The sequence below is a fragment of the Pecten maximus genome, chromosome 5, assembly GCF_902652985.1.
Source record: "Pecten maximus chromosome 5, xPecMax1.1, whole genome shotgun sequence".
Lineage (NCBI taxonomy): Eukaryota > Metazoa > Mollusca > Bivalvia > Pectinida > Pectinidae > Pecten > Pecten maximus.
Genome location: NC_047019.1, coordinates 1,862,516 through 1,886,736, shown reverse-complemented (window position 1 = coordinate 1,886,736; position 24,221 = coordinate 1,862,516). Strand labels below are relative to the sequence as shown.

General features: G+C 37.1%; 1 protein-coding gene across 1 annotated transcript; it reads left to right on the top strand.

The window, feature by feature from the left end:
• Positions 1 to 2,332: 2,332 nt before the first annotated feature.
• LOC117326818 lies at positions 2,333 to 23,739 on the top strand. Its single transcript, XM_033883554.1, has 2 exons — positions 2,333 to 2,747; positions 21,617 to 23,739. The coding sequence occupies exon 2, from the start codon at positions 21,626 to 21,628 to the stop codon at positions 23,600 to 23,602; it is 1,977 nt and encodes a 658-aa protein (XP_033739445.1). The 5' UTR covers positions 2,333 to 2,747; positions 21,617 to 21,625; the 3' UTR covers positions 23,603 to 23,739.
• The last annotated feature ends 482 nt before the right edge of the window (positions 23,740 to 24,221 follow it).

The following is a 24,221-nucleotide window of genomic DNA, read 5'->3' as shown; positions in this document are numbered from 1 at the left end:
ATCTCCTGTTTTATTGAGTGTAACACTTCTGTATGTGTGGGTACTGATAGTGTATCTCCTGTTTTATTGAGTGTAACACTTCTGTATTAAATGTGTGGGTACTGATAGTGTCTCTCCTGTTGTATTGAGTGTAACACTTCTGTATTAAATGTGTGGGTACTGATAGTGTCTCTCCTGTTTTATTGAGTGTAACACTTCTGTATGTGTGGGTACTGATAGTGTATCTCCTGTTTTATTGAGTGTAACACTTCTGTATGTGTGGGTACTGATGGTGTATCTCCTGTTTTATTGAGTGTAACACTTCTGTATGTGTGGGTACTGATAGTGTATCTCCTGTTTTATTGAGTGTAACACTTCTGTATTAAATGTGTGGGTACTGATAGTGTATCTCCTGTTTTATTGAGTGTAACACTTCTGTATTTGTGGGTACTGATAGTGTCTCTCCTGTTTTATTGAGTGTAACACTTCTGTATGTGTGGGTACTGATAGTGTATCTCCTGTTTTATTGAGTGTAACACTTCTGTATTAAATGTGTGGGTACTGATAGTGTCTCTCCTGTTTTATTGAGTGTAACACTTCTGTATGTGTGGGTACTGATGGTGTATCTCCTGTTGTATTGAGTGTAATACTTCTGTATTAAATGTGTGGGTACTGATAGTGTATCTCCTGTTTTATTGAGTGTAACACTTCTGTATTTGTGGGTACTGATAGTGTCTCTCCTGTTTTATTGAGTGTAACACTTCTGTATTAAATGTGTGGGTACTGATAGTGTCTCTCCTGTTTTATTGAGTGTAACACTTCTGTATTAAATTTGTGGGTACTGATACTGTTTCTCCTGTTGTATTGAGTGTAATACTTCTGTATTAAATGTGTGGGTACTGATAGTGTATCTCCTGTTTTATTGAGTGTAACACTTCTGTATGTGTGGGTACTGATAGTGTATCTCCTGTTTTATTGAGTGTAACACTTCTGTATGTGTGGGTACTGATAGTGTCTCTCCTGTTTTATTGAGTGTAACACTTCTGTATGTGTGGGTACTGATGGTGTATCTCCTGTTGTATTGAGTGTAACACTTCTGTATGTGTGGGTACTGATAGTGTCTCTCCTGTTTTATTGAGTGTAACACTTCTGTATGTGTGGGTACTGATAGTGTCTCTCCTGTTTTATTGAGTGTAACACTTCTGTATGTGTGGGTACTGATGGTGTATCTCCTGTTGTATTGAGTGTAACACTTCTGTATGTGTGGGTACTGATAGTGTCTCTCCTGTTCTATTGAGTGTAACACTTCTGTATGTGTGGGTACTGATGGTGTATCTCCTGTTGTATTGAGTGTAACACTTCTGTATGTGTGGGTACTGATAGTGTATCTCCTGTTGTATTGAGTGTAACACTTCTGTATGTGTGTGTACTGATAGTGTCTCTCCTGTTTTATTGAGTGTAACACTTTTGTATTAAATGTGTGGGTACTGATAGTGTCTCTCCTGTTTTATTGAGTGTAACACTTCTGTATTAAATGTGTGGGTACTGATAGTGTCTCTCCTGTTTTATTGAGTGTAACACTTCTGTATGTGTGGGTACTGATAGTGTATCTGCTGTTTTATTGAGTGTAACACTTCTGTATGTGTGGGTACTGATAGTATATCTCCTGTTTTATTGAGTGTAACACTTCTGTATGTGTGGGTACTGATAGTGTCTCTCCTGTTTTATTGAGTGTAACACTTCTGTATTAAATGTGTGGGTACTGATAGTGTCTCTCCTGTTTTATTGAGTGTAACACTTCTGTATGTGTGGGTACTGATAGTGTCTCTCCTGTTTTATTGAGTGTAACACTTCTGTATGTGTGGGTACTGATAGTGTCTCTCCTGTTTTATTGAGTGTAACACTTGTGTATTAAATGTGTGGGTACTGAGTGTATCTCTTCTGTATTAATTGTAATCAACACAAAGGACACAGTGTGTCTATTATTCGTTATGTACCACTAGATAGCTCTCACACTTTGTCTCGTTTAAATCGACATCAAACTTTCTAGGTTATAATGGGTTGTCGACATTTTTTGAAGAATCAATTCTTGCTGTCTTTAAAAATATTTGATCGAATATTAGTGCATTTGTAATCTCAACGGCTCACAAATATTGACTAAGTACATAGACCGGTAGCTGTCGACATATACTCTCTAACGAGGGGACAACACTTTGTGAACTTATTGGTCTACGGACGGGGAGAAGTGCAAACAAAGTGGAACAATTCCATTTCGATGAGGATCAAGAGAGGTATATGACTGAGTTGTTTAATTATAGGATCACGTGTATGTGGTGTTCGTAACTACCACACCACACACAACCAATTAAAAACATTTAACACCGTCTACTGATAGGAGGTTTTTAAATAAAGATCAATGGAAACTATATCACAGTCATACTGGGCCGTGTGTTATAAAGTGTATAAACTGTCGCTGTCATGGCGGAGAGCTTGTAATCAATATGGACTATTTGGAACATTTAAAATGGAGCATATCAAGTGAAAAATTAAATGACATCTGGTTAGGACAATAACAGCCATATAATTAACTGACGGATTAATTGGAGTTTAATTGGATTCTTTGGAGGACGATCGGAGGATCTAATGTTGAATTCTGACATTTTAAAAGCGGAATGATTTTGTTGGAGAAGAAACTTATATGTGGATATAAGCCCGTGTGCTTCACACAAAGATGACGTCAGAGAAAATCTGTATCAGTTTCTGAAAATGTAAGTATACCACTTACCAAGATGTTAAGATGGTGTTGTATCTTCGCTGTACTGCTACAGTCACTGCTACAGATCATATAGGTAACGCCTGGTATATGTGACATACTTGTTTGGCATTCTTCACTGATCCTATCATCAAACAAATACACCAACTGGTTAAAATAGGTATTTCTATTTTATGATATATTCATCTATCAAGCGGCTGGCTACTCATTACTATGTTCCTTTTAATATTTTTCATAATTTGATATTTTGTTTTCCGAATTTCTTATTCCTCTGCATTGTTAAGTCTAAAATTACTTTCTGATCGACTGATATATGTACTAACTAAAACATTACAAGCCATGTTTATAGTACCACAGCTTATTTCTGATTTCGTCCTTTTTTATATTCAAGTGTTTTGCTAGTTTGTAAGATATAACGGGAACATTATTGACATTATTTTTATTTTTTATCTTGTTAAATGACAAACTAAGTAAAAAAAATCAAAACTTGTTAAATTTAAACTTTCCGTTGTAATACATCCATGTAATATTATACGTATATAACAAAAACAACCATACGTTATCACGATTAATTTACCAATATCCGCCCATGGTAAACAATGTAGTAACCGGACACGATCTGGTTATCATACCAAATCGATCACATAACGAGTCCATGTACATATTGGATGTATTTTTTTCATTCTTTTTCAAATAGTCTACAACATATTTCTGTAAAGAACGAATATCGTCAGTAAAAATTCCCAGGGGCACAGGAAGGTTTTACTTTGGTTACTTTGAGGATTATGTGTATTTCAGAAGTGTTAATTGTATAAGGTTACCATTCATCCAGGAGATTTGTTTGGCCATAGCTGTTGTCGGTAATCCCTTAACAAATAAACAAAGTGGTCGCCTATTACTGGCGCGTTTATCTTATTTCCATGGATTGGTTGTTATCTTTGATTAAAAAATACTGCCGTAATTAAGTAAAGTATTTACTAGAATATCGAAAAAAAAACCAAAAAAAAAACCAAAAAAAAACAACAAAACAAACACAAAACAAAAACAAAAACAAAAAACAAAACAAAAAATGTCGAAAAACAGCAAATACAAACACTATATTCCCAGCTATAACTTCATTTAAATGACAATAGACTCATTAACAGCACACCTATCCCTATGAAGCTGGTATTTTGACTGAATAGTACAGTTTACCCGATGGTAGCGACACCATTCAGGTGAGGTATTTACTGTACATCACAAAATAGAAATAATGTCAGCCATTACTGTGATGTCATCCATCTTTGCTGGTCAAGGGACTATTAGAATTGAAGCGGGAGGGTCAACTTTATACTATTTTTATTTCAATATAACAATAATAGATTATATCGTCGCTGTACGACCTAGACAAAGATACATTTCATCCAAAGAGGTAAGATGTTTCAGTTTGGTGCGAGGCTTTGCGGACTGATAATTAAAAAAAAAATCTTATCCCAGGAATTGAAATATCTCTGTTTGTAGTATATAATTATATACATTGTAATAATTAGTTTTCTTCTACATATTCCTGTCGTTATATTCCGAAAGATTAAAGGTTACACTTCATAAAACTGATGACGTCATCACTTTGTCATTCGTGACGTTTTCGTAATATAGCTGCGTTTGATGTGTATTCTCAAATTTAGTTTAAACTGTATTTCATCGATGAATCGATATAAGTAACCAGCAATGCAACATTGATATAAATTGTCGGATTCAGAAAATGTATCTCTTTCCGTCAAAATACGGGAATGTACCTGGTATGTGGGGAGAATTCGATACGGGAATGTACATGGTATGTGGGGGATAATTCAATACGGGAATGTACATGGTATGTGGGGGAGAATTCAATACGGGAATGTTCCTGGTATGTGGGGGAGAATTCAATACGGGAATGTTCCTGGTATGTGGGGGATAATTCAATACGGGAAGGTACCTGATATGTGGGGGATAATTCAATACGGGAATGTACCTGATATGTTGGGGATAATTCAATACGGGAATGTACCTGGTATGTGGGGAGAATTCAATACGGGAATGTTCCTGGTATGTGGGGAGAATTCAATACGGGAATGTACCTGGTATGTGGGGGATAATTCAATACGGGAATGTACCTGGTATGTGGGGGATAATTCAATACGGGAATGTACCTGGTATGTGGGGAAGAATTCAATAAGAACGTTCCCGGTATGTGTGGGAGAATTCAATACGGGAATGTACCTGGTATGTCGGGGAGAATTCAATACGGGAATGTACCTGGTATGTGGGGAGAATTCAATACGGGAATGTACCTGGTATGTGGGGGAGAATTCAATACGGGAATGTACCTGGTATGTGGGGGAGAATTCAATACGGGAATGTACCTGGTATGTGGGGAGAATTCAATACGGGAATGTACCTGGTATGTGGGGGAGAATTCAATAAGGGAATGTACCTGGTATGTGGGGGAGAATTCAATACGGGAATGTTCCTGGTATGTCGGGGATAATTCAATACGGTAATGTACCTGGTATGCGGGGGAGAATTCAATACGGGAATGTACCTGGTATGTGGGGGAGAATTCAATACGGGAATGTTCCTGGTATGTGGGGGATAATTCAATACGGGAATGTTCCTGGTATGTGGGGGATAATTCAATACGGGAATGTACCTGGTATGTCGGGGATAATTCAATACGGGAATGTACCTGGTATGTGGTGGAGAATTCACTCTAGATGTTGTGTCATGTGTTGGTTTGGTCCTAGAAAACTCGACTCAGTAAAGATCGTCAGCAATAATAATTTACGGCATTGTCACGTCAATTCACTTACACATTTATTACTTGAATAAAAAAAAAATGGTCCTTTATGTTATTGTGATTTACAGATTGAAAAAAACCATGTTTGGATGTTATGCCAGATTTGGGATTACATAACAGCGGTCTATATAAATTGCCTGTAAATTTCTTAAAGAGAATAAGAACGGGACTCTCTGTTGTGGAATTTTCGGCCTGATTATTTAATTATTGCCATTACACCTTTAATTGGCTTCGTGACAAATTATCTGTGTACATGTATATGTCCTTGCATATCGCTCAATTTCCTGACCCCCTTCTTTTCATGTTCCCGGAGTCAAAAGCCTCATAGAAAATACTAACTACTAGAGTCCACAGTCTCAAAATAAAACTATTATCATCAAAATTATCGGCTGTAAAAACTTTTTTGAAAATATGTTCACTGCAATCGTCATTTAAATACTGCTCCAAGCGAAATATGGCAATATGTTCTCAAAGGTTTCCATAAATAACACCTAGCCACATTATATAGCCTATCATAGCTATTTAATTAAATCTCCTGGAAAAGTTGTTGAAATAAAGATGTGCATGTCACTGATAACTTCTTTTATTGATTCAATATCCTAAAATAACTATAAGTCGGACATTTGCCGAGTTTAACTTCCTATTTGTCGAGAAATGAATTAAGATCTTGATTTAGATCCAATGACACTTGGGTCAATTATCGTCACTGGTGTCCCACTTCACACCAGTGTCGTGTTGACTGTGGATAAATTGAGCAGGCCGATGTCAGATGACAGGTGTCCTGTTCAAATAATGTCATTAGGTTTGTAGTATAAATGTTGCCCGAAATAATATAGTAATATAACGATATCAAGGCTAAAATACCAAATCATAAGTCATGTATTAAAGCATTATAAGTATGATAAATAAGTTACACCATGTAAACTTTAACCTATGACGTAATAATATGACGTCACTGTACTGATGTTGTATCGTTTTATTGAAAGGCAATATTGCACAGAAAATGACCTCTATTATCCAAGGTTACCAATGAGACAGTCCAGCCACATGTCATATTTACGGATAATCATATGTACAATAAGGAATGTCTTAACTTGATAGCGGAAGTATGTGTAAGGATATGAAAACGGAAGGAAAGAGTTTATAATAGGAGAAAGACGGATAGAAAGTACTAATGGATGTAGAAGAGGCGATCTGAAGTCACACAATTAAGTCACCTCATGGAAACTTTAACTGAAAACATCAGGCATTTAACCTACACCTGATCACCCAAAACTATACTAACATGTATTTATTTCACAACCTTTTTGACTCAAGTTATAGGCATTTATATTAATAACTTGGCCCAAATGGAGGCGCGCGAGGGGTCTTACTGTAGGAGGAAGCCACTGGGGAATTCCCATCCCACGGGCCATACATACATATGATGTCATGTCCATGTTGGAAGACCCACTACAACCAGTTTAAATTCAGATAACCATCGGATTTTCATGTTAGATCATAACGATGTGCATCTAGGGCAAGTAATCATCGGTATGTCCTATATAGATCTCCACAATTAAAATGTTAGTGTTAAGTGTTCCTTAGAAATACAAATTATGATTAAAAGATTATTTTCATGTCGTTAAATTTATTAAATTTAAAGCCACCCGAGGATGTTCATTTAGTTGTACCGCGGTGATATGTTACACTTTTAAATTTAAGTTATATTTAGATGTCGTACGTCACCTCTATAGTCAGATTTAGATGTCGTACGTCACCTCTATAGTCAGATTTAGATGTCGTACGTCACCTCTATAGTCAGATTTAGATGTCGTACGTCACCTCTATAGTCAGATTTAGATGTCGTACGTCACCTCTATAGTCAGATTTAGATGTCGTACGTCACCTCTATAGTCAGATTTAGATGTCGTACGTCACCTCTATAGTCAGATTTAGATGTCGTACGTCACCTCTATGGTCAGATTTAGATGTCGTACGTCACCTCTATAGTCAGATTTAGATGTCGTACGTCACCTCTATAGTCAGATTTAGATGTCGTACGTCACCTCTATAGTCAGATTTAGATGTCGTACGTCACCTCTATAGTCAGATTTAGATGTCGTACGTCACCTCTATAGTCAGATTTAGATGTCGTACGTCACCTCTATGGTCAGATTTAGATGTCGTACGTCACCTCTATAGTCAGATTTAGATGTCGTACGTCACCTCTATAGTCAGATTTAGATGTCGTACGTCACCTCTATAGTCAGATTTAGATGTCGTACGTCACCTCTATAGTCAGATTTAGATGTCGTACGTCACCTCTATAGTCAGATTTAGATGTCGTACGTCACCTCTATAGTCAGATTTAGATGTCGTACGTCACCTCTATAGTCAGATTTAGATGTCGTACGTCACCTCTATAGTCAGATTTAGATGTCGTACGTCACCTCTATAGTCAGATTTAGATGTCGTACGTCACCTCTATAGTCAGATTTAGATGTCGTACGTCACCTCTATAGTCAGATTTAGATGTCGTACGTCACCTCTATAGTCAGATTTAGATGTCGTACGTCACCTCTATGGTCAGATTTAGATGTCGTACGTCACCTCTATAGTCAGATTTAGATGTCGTACGTCACCTCTATAGTCAGATTTAGATGTCGTACGTCACCTCTATAGTCAGATTTAGATGTCGTACGTCACCTCTATAGTCAGATTTAGATGTCGTACGTCACCTCTATAGTCAGATTTAGATGTCGTACGTCACCTCTATAGTCAGATTTAGATGTCGTACGTCACCTCTATAGTCAGATTTAGATGTCGTACGTCACCTCTATAGTCAGATTTAGATGTCGTACGTCACCTCTATAGTCAGATTTAGATGTCGTACGTCACCTCTATAGTCAGATTTAGATGTCGTACGTCACCTCTATAGTCAGATTTAGATGTCGTACGTCACCTCTATAGTCAGATTTAGATGTCGTACGTCACCTCTATAGTCAGATTTAGATGTCGTACGTCACCTCTATAGTCAGATTTAGATGTCGTACGTCACCTCTATGGTCAGATTTAGATGTCGTACGTCACCTCTATAGTCAGATTTAGATGTCGTACGTCACCTCTATAGTCAGATTTAGATGTCGTACGTCACCTCTATAGTCAGATTTAGATGTCGTACGTCACCTCTATAGTCAGATTTAGATGTCGTACGTCACCTCTATAGTCAGATTTAGATGTCGTACGTCACCTCTATAGTCAGATTTAGATGTCGTACGTCACCTCTATAGTCAGATTTAGATGTCGTACGTCACCTCTATGGTCAGATTTAGATGTCGTACGTCACCTCTATAGTCAGATTTAGATGTCGTACGTCACCTCTATAGTCAGATTTAGATGTCGTACGTCACCTCTATAGTCAGATTTAGATGTCGTACGTCACCTCTATAGTCAGATTTAGATGTCGTACGTCACCTCTATAGTCAGATTTAGATGTCGTACGTCACGTCTATAGTCAGATTTAGATGTCGTACGTCACCTCTATAGTCAGATTTAGATGTCGTACGTCACCTCTATGGTCAGATTTAGATGTCGTACGTCACCTCTATAGTCAGATTTAGATGTCGTACGTCACCTCTATAGGTCAGATTTAGATGTCGTACGTCACCTCTATAGTCAGATTTAGATGTCGTACGTCACCTCTATAGTCAGATTTAGATGTCGTACGTCACCTCTATAGTCAGATTTAGATGTCGTACGTCACCTCTATAGTCAGATTTAGATGTCGTACGTCACCTCTATAGTCAGATTTAGATGTCGTACGTCACCTCTATAGTCAGATTTAGATGTCGTACGTCACCTCTATAGTCAGATTTAGATGTCGTACGTCACCTCTATAGTCAGATTTAGATGTCGTACGTCACCTCTATAGTCAGATTTAGATGTCGTACGTCACCTCTATAGTCAGATTTAGATGTCGTACGTCACCTCTATAGTCAGATTTAGATGTCGTACGTCACCTCTATAGTCAGATTTAGATGTCGTACGTCACCTCTATAGTCAGATTTAGATGTCGTACGTCACCTCTATAGTCAGATTTAGATGTCGTACGTCACCTCTATAGTCAGATTTAGGTGTCGTACGTCACCTCTATAGTCAGATGTAGATGTCGTACGTCACCTCTATAGGTCAGATTTAGATGTCGTACGTCACCTCTATAGTCAGATTTAGATGTCGTACGTCACCTCTATAGTCAGATTTAGATGTCGTACGTCACCTCTATAGTCAGATTTAGATGTCGTACGTCACCTCTATAGTCAGATTTAGATGTCGTACGTCACCTCTATAGTCAGATTTAGATGTCGTACGTCACCTCTATAGTCAGATTTAGATGTCGTACGTCACCTCTATAGTCAGATTTAGATGTCGTACGTCACCTCTATGGTCAGATTTAGATGTCGTACGTCACCTCTATAGTCAGATTTAGATGTCGTACGTCACCTCTATGGTCAGATTTAGATGTCATACGTCACTTCTATGGTCAGATTTAGATGTCGTACGTCACCTCTATAGTCAGATTTAGAGGTCGTACGTCACCTCTATGGTCAGATTTAGATGTCGTACGTCACCTCTATGGTCAGATTTAGATGTCGTACGTCACCTCTATAGTCAGATTTAGATGTCGTACGTCACCTCTATAGTCAGATTTAGGTGTCGTACGTCACCTCTATAGTCAGATTTAGGTGTCGTACGTCACCTCTATGGTCAGATTTAGATGTCCTACGTCACCTCTATGGTCAGATTTAGATGTCGTACGTCACCTCTATAGTCAGATTTAGATGTCGTACGTCACCTCTATGGTCAGATTTAGATGTCGTACGTCACCTCTATAGTCAGATTTAGATGTCGTACGTCACCTCTATGGTCAGATTTAGATGTCGTACGTCACCTCTATAGTCAGATTTAGATGTCGTACGTCACCTCTATAGTCAGATTTAGAGGTCGTACGTCACCTCTATAGTCAGAGTTAGATGTCGTACGTCACCTCTATAGTCAGATTTAGGTGTCGTACGTCACCTCTATAGTCAGATTTAGGTGTCGTACGTCACCTCTATAGTCAGATTTAGATGTCGTACGTCACCTCTATGGTCAGATTTAGATGTCGTACGTCACCTCTATAGTCAGATTTAGATGTCGTACGTCACCTCTATAGTCAGATTTAGATGTCGTACGTCACCTCTATAGTCAGATTTAGATGTCGTACGTCACCTCTATGGTCAGATTTAGATGTCGTACGTCACCTCTATAGTCAGATTTAGATGTCGTACGTCACCTCTATAGTCAGATTTAGATGTCGTACGTCACCTCTATAGTCAGATTTAGATGTCGTACGTCACCTCTATAGTCTCTGGTATGCTATGCCTTATTCACTTATTACTTCATAGAGTAATTCCTGTTTATCTACAATATTGTTAACAATGTTTGAATGTTTGAAATTTACACCTTGATATACATTTATCATATAGAAGGGATATGACGTTAACGGGATTTGCACCCAACAGTCTCAATTGTTTCTATTGACTGGATTTACGTTATTTTCAAAAGAACTGAAGAAGAATTTTAATATTTTAAATGAAAGTTGTCCTGGCAATAGGTTACAACAATTCCATTGCCAATGATATTTTATTTGAAAAATATTCAAAGCGTTATTGGTCAGATCAGTATCGCAGACGACGTCCAAAAGGGCTCGATTTCTTATTTCGAAGTAAGGTAGACCTCCGACACTAATGAATAGCCAGCAGCTATACTCGTTCTGCGCCATGTAGAAATCCTTGATTTTCACAAGTTTTTTTTTGTTTTTGTTTTATAAATGCTAGACTTTTAATGTTACAGTGTTTAACATTTCTCGAGTCATTGTGACAACGTTGATCATTTTGATATTTTCTATTTAAAATGGCGCTTATAATGATCATGTTACCACTGTATGTCTTACAGTACATTAATGTGTTACCACTGTATGTCTTACAATACATTACTGTGTTACCACTGTATGTCTTACAATACATTAATGTGTTACACTGTATGTCTTACAATACATTAACGTGTTACACTGTATGTCTTACAATACATTAACGTGTTACCACTGTATGTCTTACAATACATTAACGTGTTACCACTGTATGTCTTACAATACATTAATGTGTTACCACTGTATGTCTTACAGTACATTAATGTGTTACCACTGTATGTCTTACAATACATTAATGTGTTACCACTGTATGTCTTACAATACATTAATGTGTTACCACTGTATGTCTTACAGTACATTAATGTGGTACCACTGTATGTCTTACAGTACATTAACGTGTTACCACTGTATGTCTTACAGTACATTACCATGTTACCACTGTATGTCTTACAATACATTAACGTGTTACCACTGTATGTCTTACAGTACATTAACGTGTTACCACTGTATGTCTTACAATACATTAACGTGTTACCACTGTATGTCTTACAATACATTAATGTGTTACCACTGTATGTCTTACAATACATCAACGTGTTACCACTGTATGTCTTACAGTACATTATGTGTTACCACTGTATGTCTTACAGTACATTAATGTGTTACCACTGTATGTCTTACGATACATTAAAGTGTTACCACTGTATGTCTTACAGTACATTAACGTGTTACCACTGTATGTCTTACAATACATTAATGTGTTACCACTGTATGTTTTACAAAACATTAATGTGTTACCACTGTATGTCTTACAGTACATCAATGTGTTACCACTGTATGTCTTACAATACATTAATGTGTTACCACTGTATGTCTTACAATACATTAACGTGTTACCACTGTATGTCTTACAGTACATTAATGTGTTACCACTGTATGTCTTACAGTACATTAATGTGGTACAACTGTATGTCTTACAGTACATTAATGTGTTACCACTGTATGTCTTACAGTACACTAATATGTTACCACTGTATGTCTTACAATACATTAATGTGTTACCACTGTATGTCTTACAATACATTAATGTGTTACCACTGTATGTCTTACAGTACATTAATGTGTTACCACTGTATGTTTTACAATACATTAATGTGTTACCACTGTATATCTTACAATACATTAATATGTTACCACTGTATGTCTTACAATACATTAATGTGTTACCACTGTATGTCTTACAATACATTAATGTGTTACCACTGTATGTCTTACAATACATTAACGTGTTACCACTGTATGTCTTACAGTACATTAATGTGTTACCACTGTATGTCTTACAATACATTAACGTGTTACCACTGTATGTCTTACAGTACATTACCGTGTTACCACTGTATGTCTTACAATACATTAACGTGTTACCACTGTATGTCTTACAATACATTAACGTGTTACCACTGTGTGTCTTACAGTACATTAATGTGTTACCACGGTATGTCTTACAATACATTAACGTGTTACCACTGTATGTCTTACAGTACATTAACGTGTTACCACTGTATGTCTTACTATACATTAACGTGTTACCACTGTATGTCTTACAATACATTAACGTGTTACCACTGTATGTCTTACAGTACATTAACGTGTTACCACTGTATGTCTTACTATACATTAATGTGTTACCACTGTATGTCTTACAGTACATTAACGTGTTACCACTGTATGTCTTACAGTACATTAATGTGTTACCACTGTATGTCTTACAATACATTAATGTGTTACCACTGTATGTCTTACAATACATTACTGTGTTACCACTGTATGTCTTACAGTACATTAATGTGTTACCACTGTATGTCTTACAATACATTAACGTGTTACCACTGTATGTCTTACAATACATTAATGTGTTACCACTGTATGTCTTACAGTACATTAATGTGTTACCACTGTATGTCTTACAATACATTAATGTGTTACCACTGTATGTCTTACAGTACATTAATGTGTTACCACTGTATGTCTTACAGTACATTAATGTGTTACCACTGTATGTCTTACAGTACATTAATGTGTTACCACTGTATGTCTTACAGTACATCAATGTGTTACCACTGTATGTCTTACAATACATTAACGTGTTACACTGTATGTCTTACAATGCATTAACGTTTTACCACTGTATGTCTTACAATACATTAATGTGTTACCACTGTATGTCTTACAGTACACTAATGTGTTACCACTGTATGTCTTACAATACATTAATGTGTTACCACTGTATGTCTTAAGGTACATTAATGTGTTACCACTGTATGTCTTACAGTACATTAATGTGTTACCACTGTATGTCTTACAATACATTAACGTGTTACCACTGTATGTCTTACAATACATTAATGTGTTACCACTGTATGTCTTAAGGTACATTAATGTGGTACCACTGTATGTCTTAAGGTACATTAATGTGGTACCACTGTATGTCTTACAATACATTAACGTGTTACCACTGTATGTTTTACAGTACATTAATGTGTTACCACTGTATGTCTTACAATACATTAATGTGTTACCACTGTATGTCTTACAATACATTAATGTGTTACCACTGTATGCCTTACAATACATTAATGTGTTACCACTGTATGTCTTAAGGTACATTAATGTGGTACCACTGTATGTCTTAAGGTACATTAATGTGGTACCACTGTATGTCTTACAATACATTAACGTGTTACCACTGTATGTTTTACAGTACATTAACGTGTTACCACTGTATGTCTTACAGTACATCAATGTGGTACCACTGTATGTCTTACAGTACATTAATGTGTTACCACTGTATGTCTTACAGTACATTAATGTGTTACCACTGTATGTCTTACAGTACATTAACGTGTTACCACTGTATGTCTTACAGTACATTAACGTGTTACCACTGTATGTCTTACAGTACATTAACGTGTTACCACTGTATGTCTTACAGTATATTAATGTGTTACCACTGTATGTCTTACAATACATTAATGTGTTACCACTGTATGTCTTACAGTATATCAACGTGTTACCACTGTATGTCTTACAGTACATTAACGTGTTACCACTGTATGTCTTACAATACATTAACGTGTTACCACTGTATGTCTTACAATACATTAATGTGTTACCACTGTATGTCTTACAATACATTAATGTGTTACCACTGTATGTCTTACAATACATTAATGTGTTACCACTGTATGTCTTACAGTATATTAATGTGTTACCACTGTATGTCTTACAGTACATTAATGTGTTACCACTGTATGTCTTACAGTACATTAATGTGTTACCACTGTATGTCTTACAGTACATTAATGTGTTACCACTGTATGTCTTACAGTATATTAATGTGTTACCACTGTATGTCTTACAATACATTAATGTGTTACCACTGTATGTCTTACAGTATATCAACGTGTTACCACTGTATGTCTTACAGTACATTAACGTGTTACCACTGTATGTCTTACAATACATTAACGTGTTACCACTGTATGTCTTACAATACATTAATGTGTTACCACTGTATGTCTTACAATACATTAATGTGTTACCACTGTATGTCTTACAATACATTAACGTGTTACCACTGTATGTCTTACAATACATTAATGTGTTACCACTGTATGTCTTACAATACATTAATGTGTTACCACTGTATGTCTTACAATACATTAATGTGTTACCACTGTATGTCTTACAGTATATTAATGTGTTACCACTGTATGTCTTACAATACATTAATGTGTTACCACTGTATGTCTTACAATACATTAACGTGTTACCACTGTATGTCTTACAATACATTAATGTGTTACCACTGTATGTCTTACAATACATTAATGTGTTACCACTGTATGTCTTACAATACATTAATGTGTTACCACTGTATGTCTTACAGTATATTAATGTGTTACCACTGTATGTCTTACAATACATTAATGTGTTACCACTGTATGTCTTACAGTACATTAACGTGTTACCACTGTATGTCTTACAATACATTAATGTGTTACCACTGTATGTCTTACAGTACATTAATGTGTTACCACTGTATGTCTTACAGTACATTAATGTGTTACCACTGTATGTCTTACAGTACATTAATGTGTTACCACTGTATGTCTTACAGTACATTAACGTGTTACCACTGTATGTCTTACAGTACATTAATGTGTTACCACTGTATGTCTTACAATACATTAATGTGTTACCACTGTATGTCTTACAGTACATTAATGTGTTACCACTGTATGTCTTACAGTATATTAATGTGTTACCACTGTATGTCTTACAATACATTTATAGCGTCATAACTTTATTTTGTTCGTGGTGGCTTTTACGACTTCACCGAAAGTACCTCGCAGCCATGTTTAATTTGTTTTACATAGAACACCCGGAGCTGTATTCCTACACTGACCGAATCACAGCCTCGTAACATAGGTAAACACAGAATGTAAATACAACATAGTGAACAAAACAACGCCAGCTTTGTAAAAGCTTCAGCAACAGTAAACCCACTCTATATAGTCAAACAATCGGCCAGAAACAATACGGTATAGCGACATAACAACGCTATTGTATGTGATTGGACACAATAGCTGTATCAAGATGAGGACATTTTACTGGTAGAATATTGAATTCCGTTATCGTAGGCAAATATTCGAAAACAATACGAATTTACGAGATTAATGATTTTATTCCTTTGTAAACAATCTATTGTTAGGAGCGAAATCGCTTTATCTGTTGGAATATTTCCTCCACGGGGTAACAATTCTTCACTAAGATTTCACTATTTATACATGTTATTGGACTGGGAGAGTTTCACGATATATACACGTTATTGGACTGGGAGAGTTTCACGATATATACACGTTATTGGACTGGGAGAGTTTCACGATATATACACGTTATTGGACTGGGAGAGTTTCACGATATATACACGTTATTGGACTGGGGGAGTTTCACGATATATACACGTTATTGGACTGGGGGAGTTTCACGATATAAATATGTTATTGGACTGGGGGAGTTTCACGATATATACACGTTATTGGACGGGGGGAGTTTCACGATATATACATGCTATTGGACTGGGGGAGTTTCACGATATATATACACGTTCTTGGACTCGGAGAGTTTCACGATCTATACACGTTATTGGACTGGAAGATTTTCACGATGTATACACGTTATTGGACTGGGAGAGTTTCACGATATATACACGTTATTGGACTGGGAGAGTTTCACGATATATACTTGCTATTAGACTGTGAGAATTTCAGGAGAGATTGGTTGAAAAACACAAACTGAAATGCGTTTTTCTGAATGATCGAAAACAGTAAATGTTGATTATCACATGAAGTTAATATCAGGGGATTTGATTATAACCATTTGTAATTCGTTGTATTATGAGGTAGAGAATATATATTCATCTTTTTAGATATCGTGATATAAGCGAACGTTTATCAAAATCAAAATGGATATTTTAAAACACAATCCTCCTACTTCATTATATCGAGATTAAATCTGGCTAAAGAGAAACTTCTTCAGTCCTATTAATTAATCTACATCTACATGTAGATATGTTTTGACTCTAATTGCCAAATACTTGTTGAACCTAACATATTTCCGTCTGGTTGTATGGTTAAAAGTAAACATGACAGGATTATAAAGCCGGGTGTATGGACGGATCAGGGACACTCACATAGACTTCCAATATAATGAAAGATATAATCACGAAATTAACGGTGATTTAAATGTCCTGACGAGCCGTCACGGTAATGGTCCACTATGTATATATACCCGACCTAGTGTAATGATCATACCTACGTAAACACGACTTCCTATAGGACATTTAAAGTGTCTTATTCACTTGTTCTTACACACTTATTTCAGATATTGTAACTTTTTGTACCGGAATAAAAGCACCACTTAATACGTAGTATGTATGTTAATCGTGTAAAGAAATCGTTTATACACTAACACGAATACTATGATTCTACACTGTATTGTACACTGTATCTTAATTACATCACTGTTTTATTGACCGTTACACTAATAAAGTATCTGTCTGTAAAAATATCGACTGTATATAACGAGACATCTCTGTAACTATATAACGAGACATCTCTGTAACTATATAACGAGACATCTCTGTAACTATATAACGAGACCTCTCTGTAACTATATAACGAGACCTCTCTGTAACTATATAACGAGACATCTCTGTAACTATATAACGAGATATGTAACTATATAACGAGACCTCTCTGTAACTATATAACGAGATATGTAATTATATAACGAGACATCTCTGTAACTATATAACGAGACCTCTCTGTAACTATATAACGAGACCTCTCTGTAACTATATAACGAGACATCTCTGTAACTATATAACGAGATATGTAACTATATAACGAGACATCTCTGTAACTATATAACAAGATATGTAACTATATAACGAGACATCTCTGTAACTATATAACGAGACATCTCTGTAACTATATAACGAGACCTCTCTGTAACTATATAACAAGATCTGTAACTATATAACGAGACCTCTCTGTAACTATATGACGAGACATCTCTGTAACTATATAACAAGATATGTAACTATATAACGAGACATCTCTGTAACTATATAACGAGACATCTCTGTAACTATATAACGAGACATCTCTGTAACTATATAACGAGACCTCTCTGTAACTATATAACAAGATCTGTAACTATATAACGAGACCTCTCTGTAACTATATGACGAGACATCTCTGTAACTATATAACGAGATCTGTAACTATATAACAAGACATCTCTGTAACTATATAACGAGATCTGTAACTATATAACGAGACATCTCTGTAACTATATAACGAGACATCTCTGTAACTATATAACGAGACATCTCTGTAACTATATAACGAGACCTCTCTGTAACTATATAACGAGATCTGTAACTATATAACGAGACATCTCTCTAACTATATAACGAGATATCTCTGTAACTATATAACGAGACATCTCTGTAACTATATAACGAGACATATCTGTAACTATTTAACGAGACATCTCTGTAACTATATAACAAGATATGTAACTATATAACGAGACATCTCTGTAACTATATAACGAGATCTGTAACAATATAACGAGACATCTCTGTAACTATATAACGAGATCTGTAACAATATAACGAGACATCTCTGTAACTATATAACGAGACATCCCTGTAACTATATAACGAGACATCTCTGTAACTATATGACGAGACATCTCTGTAACTATATAACGAGACCTCTCTGTAACTATATAACGAGACCTCTCTGTAACTATATAACGAGACCTCTCTGTAACTATATAACGAGACCTCTCTGTAACTATATAACGAGATATGTAACTATATAACGAGACATCTCTGTAACTATATAACAAGATCTGTAACTATATAACAAGACATCTCTGTAATTATATAACGAGACATCTCTGTAACTATATAACGAGACATCTCTGTAACTATATAACGAGACCTCTCTGTAACTATATAACGAGACCTCTGTAACTATATAACGAGACATCTCTGTAACTATATAACGAGACATCCCTGTAACTATATAACGAGACATCTCTGTAACTATATAACTAATATCAATGTTAATTATACAGCACCAGAGCTGGTCCCTCAACTCGATGTTAATTATACAGCACCAGACCTGATCCCTAGTCTCGATGTTAATTATAAAGCACCAGAACTGGTCCCTTATCTCGATGTTAATTATACAGCACCAGAGCTGGTCCCTCAACTCGATGTTAATTATACAGCACCAGAGCTGGTCCTTAATCTCGGCGATAATTATACAGCACCAGAGCTTGTCCCTCAACTCGATGTTAATTATACAGCACCAGAGCTGGTCCCTCAACTCAATGTTAAATATACAGCACCAGAACTGGTCCCTCAACTCAATATATTTACATTTTCACTTCACTCCGCCTTAATGAACATAGTAAACTCAGATCACTTCATTTCCCGTTGAAGATTTTGGGTCGCATGCTTCTGTTCTGAGAGACGAATCACTTCCTTGCCGGCGTGTGAATACATTCACTGCATGAGTTTACAATGGCGATCGAGTTCTGTACCGCCTCAGACTTGAATGCACTTTCATTTTGTGAATTGTGTAACATTGTTATAAACGTATATGAACACAAGTGAAATAGTCGCTTTATGTGCTAATAAAAATGTCAGTATAATGCAGACAGTTTAGAAAACAGGATCTGACAGAACACTGACACTCCCGATAGCACCGAGCTCATGACCTACGTAGCGCAGTAGGTCTAACGTTAGCTGTATCTCGAATGCCATACTTGATACCATTTTAGTGGTCACAGAAAATAAACCTCAATTTTAACACTATTTAACAACACAAAACAGACTGTAGCAGCAGTATGCTATATCGAGAACAGGGACACATTATTGTCGTAATTTGACTCAATCTAAACATATGGAGGACACAAGTTTCCGGCCGTCGAATACCGCCAGTTTTCAAATCAATGTTTCTCTACTTACTATTATCAGAATTTATATCCCAAAACGCCAGTGCGACAATGAAATCCAATATTTCAAGAACACCATGTACATCATCAGCTAACCTGCGACTAAAATCCACATTGTTACAGTTTTTCTCGAGCTCTGAATACCCCGGCTATTAGACTGCATCACATACGGTCACAGGGGTTCGGCGTTAAATTTTGAGTAACATATGACATCTATAAATAATCGAAAGACTAAAAATCCAACATTCATTCAAATTATAAAACGTTACAAAATCGATTTCTTTTCAAGGCTTTAGACAGTATATAAACACTGTTTTTAATGTTATGATATTTCACTGAACTGTCGTCACGTTAACCTTGAGCTCATTTTTTTAACCGAGTCCCTGTGTCTCGAGTGACCAAATCACACACATACTATACTGTCAACACTGCACTTTAAATTCGTATTTATATAGGTATTGCTAAGTTTTTATTACAAAATATCATAAATATTTGTTATAAATGAATATTTTACCTTGAAAATATCGTATTTATGTGTATCAACATCGTAATAATCAAGACGTGCATGGGACTATATTTTGTGTTGCCTTGGCGACGAGAATAGCTGACTATCTGCTGTTCAACTACTGTGCACACATGTACGATAAGTATAACAATGTTACAAAGTGACATACTTACGTCACACCGTTGCGACCGAATTTTGCAATCTGGTGGCGAAGTTTTTAATTTGGTTAACGTAAATATAAGGATTGATTGACAATTTTGTTGCTTGCATGGACTGATGAAGGGAAGAGAACTTCGTGCAAATGGTACATGAACTGCTTCGCAGTTCACTTCATTTGCACGAGGTTCACTTCCCTTCATCAGTCCATGCAAGCAAGAAAATTGACAATCAATCCTTAAGTTAATTATACAGCACCAGAACTGGTCCCTCAACTCGATGTTAATTATACAGCACCAGAGCTGGTCCCTCAACTCGATGTTAATTATACAGCACCAGAACTGGTCCCTCAACTCGATGTTAATCATACAGCACCAGAGCTGGTCCCTCAACTCGATGTTAATTATACAGCACCAGAGCTGGTCCCTCAACTCGATGTTAATTATACAGCACCAGAACTGGTCCCTAATCTCGATGTTAATTATACAGCACCAGAACTGGTCCCTCAACTCGATGTTAATTATACAGCACCAGAACTGGTCCCTCAACTCCATGTTAACTATACAGCACCAGAACTGGTCCCTCAACTCGATGTTAATTATAAAGCACCAGAACTGGTCCCTTATCTCGATGTTAATTATACAGCACCAGAGCTGGGCCCTCAACTCGATGTTATACATTAAAGTGACTATAACTGTACAATTCTCACTCAATGCTATTATACATCAATATGACTATAACTGTAGAATTAATACTCAATGTCATTTTTGTTTGTTGATGATTGCTTTGTTCAATACGGAACTTAAACTACTCTATTTGTATTTTGCTTTGTTTCAGATAGCAGCCATGCCTACATCTTCGTCAAACGAGAAGCTTTTCTGGGCGGACCGGAAGAACCGAATGGAGAAATCTCGTTTAGATATTCTATTGAAAAATATGGACAAGGAACAGATGTACTTGACCCACGATATAGACCGGGAAAAACGAACCGTTGTCAAGGATCTGACGCTGGTACGTCGTACTTCCGGTGTGAGTGACCAGGGAGTTCCGCCCCGTAACGACAAGGACACGGGTTACCAAAGTGCACCAAACTATCGGATGGGGCTCCGCCTCAGTGAACGGAGACTGTTAGAATGGCGCGAAAATGAAAAACAAGTAGAAAAGTTCATGCATCAGTCAGCATGGGAACTCGCTAAAGTCAGTGGTAAACACAGACGCCATTCATCTCCTGAAGGTAATAAACTTCCCAAGAGGGCACAACGTGCGAAATATTCTAACCGCTCAACATCATCAGTCGGCGGTTACACGGAGGTGAAAGTTCTTGATGATGACGTTTTCACAAACAGTAATGGGAATACTACAACAACTCAGCCGGACAGTGTGGTCAACCAGAATCCACAGGAACTAGAAAAGCAAATATTTCAGCAGTATAAAGAATCTATTAATAAAACGCGCATACCATCGACTTCTGACGTTTTAAAATTGAAGATGACGCGCCAGGTGCGGTCCGATAGTGATTTGGGTAAAGAAGAAAAGAAATGCTTACGATTCCGGCCGCATACAGCAATACCGTCACATACAAAGAGGACGCCATTAAGATTCATTCCTGCTAGACCTGCGACGGCATGGTCAAAGTCACAGGTTAACGAAAAGAGGACAGACTTGGTCAAAACTAATTCAGAAAGCCATTCCGTTTTAGACAAACCTACGGAAATGCTCGTGAATAATTTCATGACTGAACCGTCTCTTAAACCGGAACAGTTCTCTGAGGATATTTCATCTAATATCGCCATGGATACAGCTGAGCGTGCGCATACCGACGAAATGTCCGAATGCGAAAGTGAGGGAGGAAGTTCTACTTTTTCGAACCCTAGTCCACGAACTATATCGGATCGTATGAGAGCTCTTATGCCGGAAGTAGAAGACAGGTTAAAGGGAACGTATATCAATTCGTCCGTCACTATCATCTATGATGAAGATGATGAGCCAGGCAACAATACAGAGGAAAATGGCGATAATAACGACCAACAGGGAACGAAAATACTCAGTGAAAATACAGAATCGGAAACAAGAGAGAGTAATGAAGGACCATATACAATCTCAGATCTTAACCAAAGTCACGATGACACAGACAGTGGACAAGTCATGCAAACATCGAGTGATATTATCAAAACTGACATCGGTCCTAAGGTAGATGGTGGTCAACCCAAATTAGCTGACCAGTTACTGATACCTACAGATCACAGTGACATAATGGGCAGTAAATATCCCAGGTCACAACGAAAGGTCAATCGTGTCCTCACAGGAATTGCTGAGGACAAGGTACTGACTATAGAAGAAAAAACTCAAGAATTGAGCAATGTGAATCGTAATCATGGTGACGACGTTTTATCAACAACACCTAGTTCATCGTCCCGTCTGACGTCACGACACCGACGTCCGAGTACGACCAGCAGCCTATCTCAGTCCGACCGCCTGTCTGGCATGTACAGTAGCATGAGTGACATTTACTCCATCGGGTCTGATGGACAGCGACGTCCGAGCAAATGGCGACAATACGTTGCCGCAGATACGGCTCCTGTGCCGCAGAAGAAAATTGTGACAGTAACTGCGGTAGTCAGGGCAGCGCTAGCTTTCTCTAAAATGGCACGAAAACGCGCGCTCAACAAACTCGTGGAGGAACAAAGCACAGACCCTGTGGAGCTCATCCGTCAGGAACGACTGCGGCGCTTGCATTCGCGGAATAACATTCTACAGACTATATCGAACTCGTGGTCAATGAATGGGGATAACAACATGTCCGAGTTAAAGGACCAGGCGTGATATTAGTGAAAATATTTAAACTGACTAACGACCCCAGGTTCAAATCTTCGGGAATCAATTGAACGGATTCATAACAGAGTTGGAGACACGACACAGACTACAGTCAGTCACACATTATACAGACTACAGTCAGTCACACATTATACCGAGTACACAGTCAGTCACACATTATACAGACTACACAGTCACACATTATACAGACTACACAGTCAGTCGCACATTATACAGACTACACAGTCACACATTATACAGACTACACAGTCACACATTATACAGACTACACAGTCAGTCACACATTATACAGACTACACAGTCAGTCACACATTATACAGACTACACAGTCAGTCACACATTATACCGACTACACAGTCAGTCACACATTATACAGACTACACAGTCAGTCACACAGTATACAGACTACACAGTCACACATTATACAGACTACACAGTCAGTCACACATTATACAGACTACACAGTCAGTCACACATTATACAGACTACACAGTCAGTCACACATTATACAGACTACACAGTCAGTCACACATTATACAGACTACACAGTCAGTCACACATTATACAGACTACACAGTCACACATTATACAGACTACACAGTCAGTC

Excerpts from the sequence above, each read along its gene's own strand:
- LOC117326818 (XM_033883554.1), top strand. The coding sequence starts at position 21,626 with ATGCCTACATCTTCGTCAAACGAGAAGCTTTTCTGGGCGGACCGGAAG.